Source organism: Tupaia chinensis, unplaced genomic scaffold (assembly GCF_000334495.1).
Source record: "Tupaia chinensis unplaced genomic scaffold, TupChi_1.0 Scaffold139696_1, whole genome shotgun sequence".
NCBI classification, from domain to species: domain Eukaryota; kingdom Metazoa; phylum Chordata; class Mammalia; order Scandentia; family Tupaiidae; genus Tupaia; species Tupaia belangeri.
This window is the reverse complement of record NW_006199577.1, coordinates 612,319-622,444: the sequence shown is the minus strand read 5'-3', so window position 1 is coordinate 622,444 and position 10,126 is coordinate 612,319. Positions and strand designations below refer to the sequence as shown.

The 10,126-nt window shown below is 35.9% G+C and overlaps 1 protein-coding gene across 1 annotated transcript in view; it reads left to right on the top strand.

Annotated features, from left to right (window-relative positions):
• Nucleotides 1-10,126, top strand: part of RBM41 (RNA binding motif protein 41) — a 48,676-nt gene that overhangs the window by 5,066 nt on the left and 33,484 nt on the right. Inside the window, exon 5 of the mRNA XM_027765754.1 lies at nucleotides 1,840-1,911. Coding sequence (XP_027621555.1) covers nucleotides 1,840-1,911 — 72 coding nt within the window. The remainder of the gene's footprint in view (nucleotides 1-1,839; nucleotides 1,912-10,126) is intronic.

Here is a 10,126-nt window from a genome sequence, read left to right as displayed (position 1 = left end):
GATATGTTCTTTTACTAAGAGAAAGATTTAATAGGAGGGCATTAAATATAAAGAGATAGGGAAGGGAATAGGGAAAAGACAAACTTATCACTGCTTTTAAGGAATATGTAGTCCCAAGAGAGAGACAAATATGTGCAGAGCTATTTGCATGAAAACATGGAAATGGCTATTATAGAGATCTGAATAAAATGCTGAGGGAGCACAGAACTTAGAGCATCTAACTCTAGTTGGGGGAGTCAGAAGTTGCCCTTTTTGTACTAAGTCTTGATGTATCAGTAGGCATTTGTCAGGTTAAATAAGTGGGAAAGGGCATTACAGATAGTGATTAAGAACAGGGTTGTGAAAGGAACTGGTGTGTTTATGGAGCAATTAGAATTTGAGTGTGGCATAAATTAAGGATTATGGCAGGGAATGACAAGAGATAACAATGGAAAGGAAAGTAAGGCTAGATTGTGAATGGTCTTTAGGCTGAACTACATATAAATTAGCACAAAACATATAGATAAATAGTATGTCTTAAGCAGGAAGTACTAGTTTAACAAATGTTTTGCTAGGCACAGTGGAAAGAGCATGGAAGTTTAAGAATGGTTCCTAACCTGGTGCAAAGTATAATCTGGTCTCAGATAAACATAGCATTCAGTAACAATGCTAGATACAATTGCTAAGTGCTGTGGGAGTTCAGAGGAGGGAAAGGCCACTTTGTATTGGCATAACTGAAAAAGGCCTCTCAGAAGAAGTAAGACGTAAATGTTCTTTTTAACACTACCCATTCTTTAGAAAGGAGAAGGAATGGCATTTTAATTGTAACAGAAGGTGCAAGTACTATTGAGTGCTTGAGGTAGTTGTGATGGACAAGGTTAGAAAGGTAGTTGAACTTTATTTAATAGGTAATATGGACTTATGAAGAGTTATTCAGTTAGTTAGTTATAATATGGTTAAAGGCTTTTCAACAGGAATAATATAAAGGCTATTTGAAAATGATTAATCTGATGTTCAATAAACAGGATTAGAGAAAGGAAGAATTCGAAGCAGGGAGAATGGTTAAAAAGTAGTATCATCATTTAGGCATTCAAATGTAGACTAGAATGATGGCAGTAGAATCAGAAAGAGTGTTTGGTTTGGTTATAAGCAATGTTACAAAGAAAAAATTTATTAAACTTGTTGACTTAGAGTTAAGAAAGAGGTTCAGTGAAAAGGAGTGTGTCCGTGATAACCTAGATATTTCAAGGCTGTGTGACTTAAGAAAATTAAGAAAACCTTCATGGGGAAATTTTGAAGAAGGATGTTGAGTTTGCTTTTAAACATGTCGAATTTGTGTAAATTGCAGGATCATCAAATACAGATATTGAGGAGGCAAGTGGAAATGCAGCAGTGAAACTCAGGAGAGAGGTCTGAACTAGATGTATAGAATTGGGAATCACCATGCTTAGATGATATGTTAAAACCTTGAAAATGACTAATTTGTTAGAGACCATAGGCATGGCAGAGCAGTGGTAAATGAGAAAATGAATGAACAAATGAACAGTTTTTTGTGGAGAGATATTGTAACATACTGATTAAGAACATGGGCTCTGGAGGCAGACTGCCAGGTAATATCCTGGCTCCCCCACTTACTAGGTAGGAGATGCTGAGCAAGTTACTTCTCTCTATGCTTCAGTTTCTTCATCTGTAAAATGAGAATATTAACAGTAGCTATGTTATAGGGTTGTTAGAAGAATTAAGTGAGGTAATACATGGAAATCACTTAGAGCAGTACCTTGTATTTGGGGTGTGGGGCGGGTGGTATATGAATCTGTTCTGTTTCCTATCTTTGAAACTCCTTGCTTTAAACCTTCACAGCATACCACAAAAAGACAAGTGCAGACAAGTACATGACCTCAATGAAGAGGAAGATAAAATTAGGCACAAAAGGCAAGTCGAGAGTTTTCTTACAGTGTTAGATTTAGGAATGTAACCTAGGGTCCCAGACTTCTAAATTGAAAACTTATTTAATGCCATATTCAATATATGACAATGTTTATAGGAAATTTTCCAAAGGGAACATATTACCCTGATGTAGACTATTAGAGAGGAGTTAGTAAAAGTTGTAAAGCTTTTACATTTAGTGGTGTTTTTTTACTCTATATTTTAAGTTATTGTACCAAATATAAGTTGACCTAAATGATTTTTAGATTCCATCTCACTAATAATTCTGAAGACTTTTAATAAAGTATAACTATTGATGATGATAATGATAATGTAAGAGCTAATTCTTTCATTTTTGAAATGAATTTACAATAAAATTGCATGGAGCTTTTCTTTCTTTTTTTCTTTTCTCTTTTTTTTTGGGGGGGTGTACAATTCTGTGAATTATAAATTGTGTAGATTCATGTAACCACTGCCACAATCAGGATAGAGAACAGCTCCATCACTCCCCCCAAATCTTCCTCATCCTATCCTTTATTGTTGCTTCCAACCACCCACCCATATCACTGATAGTCACTGATGTGTTCTCCATCTCTATAGTTGTATCTTTTAGAGAATGTCATATAAATGGAATCATATTATTTGTAACCTTGTGCAGCTGGCTTATTTCACTCCACATAATGCCTTTCAGACTCATCCATGTCATTGTGTTTATACTGACACTTCATCCAACACTGAGTAGAGTTTCACTGTATGGACATTCCATAGTTTATTTATCCATTCACCCATTGAAGTGCATTTGGGTTGTTTCCAGATTATAGTGGTCTGTGATTGATATTGATATGAGCATTCTTGTACAGGTTTTTGTGTGAACATAAGTTTTTATTTCTCTAAGGTAAATATCTAGAAGTGGGATTACTGGGTCATATGGTAAGTGTACATTTAACTTTATATGATGCTGCCAAACCATTTTCCAGAGTGGCTGTCTCATTTTGCATTCCCACCAGCAATGTATGAGAGTTCCAGCTGCTCCACATCTTTGTCAGCACTTGGTATTGTCAGTATTTATTTTGGTTATTCTAATAGGTGTGAAATGGTACTTCATTGTAGTTTTAATTTGCTTTTTCTTAATGGTTAATGATGCTGAACATATTTTTCATGTGCTTATTTGCCACCTTTATATCCTGTTTGCAAGTGTCTGTTCAACTATTTTGCTGTTCTGTAATTGAGTTGTTTTCTTCCTAATGACTTTTGAGAGTGCTTTATTTATTCCGACCACAATCCTCTGTTGAATATGTGACATACAAATATTGTTTCCAGTCTGTTGCTTGTATTTTTGATTCTCTTAACAGTGTCTTTGATATAGCAAACTTTTTTATGGTTGTAGTAAAGTATACATGACATAAAGTTTATCATTTTAACCATGTTTAAGTTTATCATTCTGTGGCATTAATCATATTCACATTATTTAACAACTACCACCACCATCCATTTCTAGAACTTCTTCATCTCCCCAGACTGAAATCTGTACCCATTAAACACTTAACTCCTGGGACCAGCAGTTAGCATAATGACTATGTCGCTGGACTCCCATGTAGGGGTTCGAGTCCCAGACCTGGTGGCTTAAACTCACGCCGGGTGCGTGTGTATGCATGCCCAAGATCCCGAGAGGAGAATGGAGGAGAAGGGATTGCAGTGTGGCCATCCCCTCTGGGGGGTGATTTCTCACTTTCTGTCTCTCTGTCTCTCTTTGTCTGGCGAGCGCACGTGCCCTATAGCAAAAACCTCTCAAACAAAACAAAACAAAACAGTAACTCTTTATTTCTCCCTGCTCCCAGACCTGGCAACCACTGTTATAATTTCTGTCTCTGTGAATTTGACTACTCTAGGTACCTCATGGAAGTGGAATCATGTATTTGCCTTTTTGTGACTGGCATATTTTACTTAGCATATTGTCTGCAACATTCATCCATGTCATAGAATGTGTCAGAATTTCCTTCCTTTTTAAGGCTGAATAACACTGTAGTGTGTGTATATACTGCATTTTGTTTATCCATTCATCCATGATGAACCATTAAGTTGTTTCTACCTTCTGGCTGTTGCAGATAATTCCACTATGATCATGAGTATACAAATAACCTGTATGAGTACCTGCTTTCAAATCTTTTGGTTATATACCCAGAAGTGAAATTGCTGGACCAAATGTAATTCTATGGTTAATTTTTTGAGGAACTGCTATATCATTTTCAATAGAAATTTTTCCAGTTTATATTCCTACCAGCAGTGCACAAGTATTGCAATTTCTTTACACCCTCGCAACACTTGTTTTGATTTGTTTTTACAATAGCCACCCTAATGGATGTGAAGTAGTATCTCATTGTGATTTTGATTTTCATTTCCCTAATGATTAGTGCTGTTCAACATCTTAAGCTTTTTGGCCATTTGTATATCTTCTTTTGAGAAAAGTCTACTCAAGTTCTTGGCTGATTTTTTTTTAAGAGAGATTTTTGCTATAAGATGTATATGCTCATCAGAGAGACAGAAAGCAAGGAATCACTCCCTGGGGGTCATGTCAAGGTCCCTTCTCCATTCTCCTTGGGATTTTTGGGCACCCGGACCTGGTGGCTTAAACTCACGCTGGGCACATGTGCGTGCGTGCCCAAGATCCCGAGAGGAGAATGGAGGAGAAGGGATTGCAGTGTGGCCATCCCCTCTGGGGGGTGATTTCTCGCTTTCTATCTCTCTGTGTCTCTCTGTCTGTCTGGCGAGCGCACATGCCCTACAGCAAAAACCTCTCACAAAAAAAAAAAAAAATGAGACGTCTCAAATTTTTAAAATTTTATATATGAGGTATAGTGTGATGTTTCAGGACATGTGTGCAATGTGCGATGATTAAATTAGTGTGATTAGCATATGTATCACCTCAAAATTTCTTTGTGGTAAGAACGTTCAGGATCCTTGTACCTATTTTGAATTTTACAGTATATCATTGTTAACTATAGTCAACCTGCTGTGCAATAGAACACTAGAACTTCTTATCTGTAACATTTCCACCAATGCAAAAATACTCTCAATCCCCATTTCTATTCCTTGGCCATGTAGTCACTAATCTATTTCCTATCCCTTTGGATTTTCCTATTTTGGACATTTTATTTTAATGGGATCATATAATATGTAGTATTCTCTAATTTAGTACAATCATTACTCAATATGTGTGGGGAATTGGTTCCAGGACACCCCTCTACACACACACAGAGAACAAAATCCATGGACTAGCACTCAAGTCTCTTATATAGAATAGCTTCATATTTGTACATCCTCTTACATATTTTAAATCACTTCTAAATTACTTATAGTATCTAACACAATGTTAATGCCATATAAATATTAGGTTGTCAGGAAAGTCATGATGCATTTTTGCATTAAAAAAAAAAAACAGAAAAATGCATCATGACTTTCCAGACAACCTTGTAGTTCAGTAGTCATACTGTACTGTATTGTTTAGAGAATAATTATGTAGGGAAAAAGGTCATTGTAGCCCTAATTACATAGTACATAACAGCAACAACATTGATGGAAAACCCACAGATGCAGAGGGCCAATTGTACAATATTTTCATTATGTCTAGAATTAGTACTTTCTCCAGTTTTCTCTGAAGGAGTCTGTCGGCATGCTGAACTCATCTTCAGCATTTCACAAAGGAATTTTCAATTCCATCTTAGCCTTCACTTCCTACTTACACAGAGCCTCAAGGTTAAGTCAGAGGTGAGAACTTTTCAGGTCTTTCCTATGCATGCACATACACCTGTAATTCAACAATTTTTCTTGAACTAATATTCCCAGTTTGCTGTAGATCTTCGGTTAATTTCCAGAGTTCTGAGCAAGTTTATTCTGCCATTTTTTTTTTCTGCTAGTTTTTTCATTGCTTTTTTTGGAGGAAAATATTTTGGAATGTAATTTTTGTGCTATTTTTACTAATATCACCTCTCTTTGTGGCATCTTTTGAAGCTGTAATGTGTGAGATTTTGATGAAGTCTAACTTACAAATTTTTATGACTTCTGCTTTTGGTCATGTAATGAATATTTCTTTCTTTCCCAGTATATGATTTTCTCATATGTGTTTTAGAAGATTTATAGTTTTAGCCTCTACATTCTGGTCTATGAACAAATTTGAGTTACTTATTGCATGTGGCATAAGGTAAGAGTTACATTAATCTATTTGCATATATTGGGTATCAAATTGTCCTGGCTCCTTTATTTGAAAAGACTACTCTTTCTCACTGAATTTTTCAGACACCTTTGGAAAATCAATTGACCATAAATGTAAGGTGTTTACATTTTTTTAATTTTTATTTTCAGTAGTTTGATTATGTTATGTCTGGGCATGAATCCTTTATTATTTCAAAATCTAGGCTTCTTACTCTACTTGTTACCACTTACTTTTCAGTTTAAATTGTACCATACATTCTCTCTTGGTTTTATAACTGTCCAGTAGGAGAGACAGAGTGAAATGTGCTTACTTCTTATTGAGAAACAGAAATCCTGGGGACCAGCAGCGTAATGGCTATGTTGTTGGACTCCCACGTAGTCAGCCACGGTTCGAGTCCCAGACCCAGTGGCTTAAAACTCACGCCGGGTGCGTGTGCATGTGTGCCCAAGATCCTGAGAAGAGAACGGAGGAGAAAGGATTGTGGCATGGCCATCCCCCTTGGGGGGTGATTTCTCGCTTTCTGTCTCTCTGTCTCTCTCTGTCTGTGTGGTGAGTGCACATGCCCTATAGCAAAAACCTGTCCAAAAAAAGAAAAAGAAATCCTAATAGTTAATATTTTTGAGGCTTTATTTGTGTTAGTCCTGTGCTGAGCCTTTTGCACATTAACATAATTAAACCTTAAAACAGTCCTATGAACAGATAATGAAATTGAAGTTTAGAGGAAATAAGTGGCTTTCTCAAGATCACAGTTATTAAGTGGCCATGTTAGGACTTAAAATCCATGTCCATTCAATCACAAAAGTCTGGGTTCTTGACTACAGCACTTATATATATGATGTAAAGATATTTATGATTTATTAAGTATGATTTTACTGAATTGTGAGATATACTTTTTTGGAGTTACACATATTCCTTTTTTAACATTTAAGCCATGAGAAAATGACATATGTTATCTCTAGAAATAATGCTTCCTCTAAAATCTTTAACTCTGGTATATTTCTTTTGGCCACCATAATTTTTTCTCATTAACTCTTTTAAACCCATTATCCTTGTTGAAATCTCCAGCTCCTTGATTTTTAAATTTTCTCCCAATATGTCAAACCTTCCTATTTCCTCTTCCTGCCAAAATCTCACTTAGACTCCATCATACTTATTTAACCATGTTCTTGCAAATGATTCATTTTCTTTACTTCTTTGTCTATACATCATACCCACCCAGCAAAACCTCAACCCTGAATCAATCCAACTAATTGCCTTCTCTATTTCCACATGTTGGTTTCTTAGTAGAGAAACATCATACAACTTTGTTGATGCTTCTACAAGTTCCTCATCTCTGGTTTGCTTAGAGCTTCTCCCTTTTTTGGCAATCTATCTCTTAGTTCCTGGGCAACTATTTCATTACTTATAAATGCTATTTTAGATCTTCATTATCTTTGCAGTCCTACTGTTTCATCATTTTTAGCAGATAGGATTCTGTCCTATTTCAGAAGAAACACTGCCATTGTCAAGAACTATCCAGGTACTACTCCACTCTGCTAGTTTCTGCATCCTAACTTGCATTTTCTTCCCTCTGACTCAGTGCTAGGGAAGTGATTTTGCTTCAGGTTGATCTTTACACCTTTGTACTGGATCCTATCCCTCTTATCTTTAAAGAGACCTCAGTCAGTTATCTCCAGTATTGCTTCTTTCTTTTCCAGATTTTAACATGATTTGTATCATTTGCCAGTTTCTATGGTGTGCATTTTTTTTTTACCATAAACTATCTAAAGGAAATGATAAAAACAAAAAAATGCCCTTTAATTTTTCAGCTACTTGAGCATACAGTACATTTAGCTCTTCTCCTTTCATTATGGAATTGAAAACAGATGCATACAATTATTAGACCATCTCCAGCTCACCACTGCATCTCTGTATCCTAACCCCTGTCAACACATAGGAGATTACCATTATCCCAGAAAGTTCCATTATACTTCTTTCCAGTAATATCCACCCCATCCTCCCAGAGGCGACTAGTGTTTTTTTCCCACTACAATTTATCTTTGCTTGTTCTAGTACTTCATATAATTAGAACCACATAGTATAAATTCTTTGTGTAAGGGAATGTAATGTTTTTGAGATTCATTTATATTTGTTGCATATATCAAGAGTATGTCCTTCTCTCTATAATACAATTCTTTAGAGTTTTCTATAATCACCATATTAGTTTCCCAAGGAAGCTATAACAAGTTACTACAAATCTGATGGTTTAGAATAACAGAAATTTATTTTTTACACAGTTCTGAAGACTAGAAGTCTAAAATCACATTAGCAGGCCAGTGGTCTCTCTGCAGGCTCTTGGAGAGTATCCTTTCTTGTATCTTTTAGCTTTTGGTAATTGCCAGCAATCCATGGTGTTCCTTGCCTTGTAGACACATCATTCCAGTATCTCCCTCTTTCATTACATGACATTTATCCTGTAAGTCTGTGTCCTTGTTTCTTTACATGGCTCATGGCTATCTTATTAGAATGCCAGTTACTAGATTTAGGGCCTACCCTAACCCACTGAGACCTCATCCTAACTAATTATATCTGCAAAGACCCTATTTCCAAATAAGGTCATATATGAGGCTCCAACTAGACATGAATATTGAGTGGACACTATTCAACTCTGTATATTCACCTATTGACATTTCCTAACTTCTCATTCACTTTTTTTACAAACAATATTTTTTTATAATGAGCTATATTATGCCAGAGTGCCCAAATCATATGTGTTCAGTCAGATCAAGAAATAAAACATCGCAGATATTCCAAAAGCCCCTATAGGCCCTTCATAAATCACAATCTTTCCGTACCAGATATTAACCATGGTCCTAACTTGTGGTAATAATTTCCTTGCTTTTTGTTATATTTTTACCACCCATATGTGCATCACTACTCAAGGATCCATTATTATGGATCCTTGCTCTTTGTTGGATAGATAAGGGAACATCAGAAAGTTTGTGGAAAAATGGAATTCAAATATGAGTTTATTTTGGTACAATTTTTTTTTAAATCCATAAGTAGTTTTTTTTTTTTCATAATATGCATCTTTCATGAACATTTTCAAGACCCCCTAATATGTGCTGAAAATATCTATTCTCATTCTTTGGCTTATCATTTCACTTCCTTTATAGTATCTTTTCATAAAGTCCTTCATTTTTATGTAATAAAATATATTGTTTTCCTTTATGCATAATGCTTTCTGTGTTTTAATTAATAAGTCCTATTCTACTGTGAATGTAAGAAGATATGTTCTTATCAAAATTTTATGTGTTTTTATTTTTATTTTTAGGTTTAAGTCTTTAATTCTACCTAGAATTGATTTATGTGTATGATTTAAAGTAGGGTTTCAGTTTCTTCCCCTTTTTTCATACTGATAGCCATCTATTCCAACACCATTTGTTGAAAATGTTTTACCTGCACTATTATTGTATTGCTACCTCTGTTATGTACCAGGTATGCTGTCGTATATCAGGTGTTCATATATAGATGGCTATTTTTCTGGATTTTCTCTTATTTCTTTGGTCTTCTTGTCTATTCTAGAATCAATATCATATAGTCTAGCTTTATACTTTTTTTTGAGAGGTTTTTGCTATTGAACTGCAGTTGACTGCATCGGAGTTCAGCGACATAGCCATTATGCCAACTGCTGGTCCTTAGCTTTATATTTTGATATTTAATGCAGTGGAAGGACAATTCCTTCCACCTGTTCTTCTACTTTAAAAGTGTTTTGTGGGACCAGCAGTTAGCCTAATGGCTATGTCGCTGGACTCCCACATAGTCGACCGCGGTTCGAGTCTTGGACCCGGTGGCTTAAAACTCACGCCAGGCACGTGTGTGTGTGTGTGTGTGCCCAAGATCCTGAGAGGAGAATGGAGGAGAAGGGATTGCGGCGTGGCCATCCCCCCTGGGGGGTGATTTCTCACTTTCTGTCTCTCTGTCTCTTTCTGTCTGGCGAGCGCACGTGCCCTATAGCAAAAGCCTCTCAAA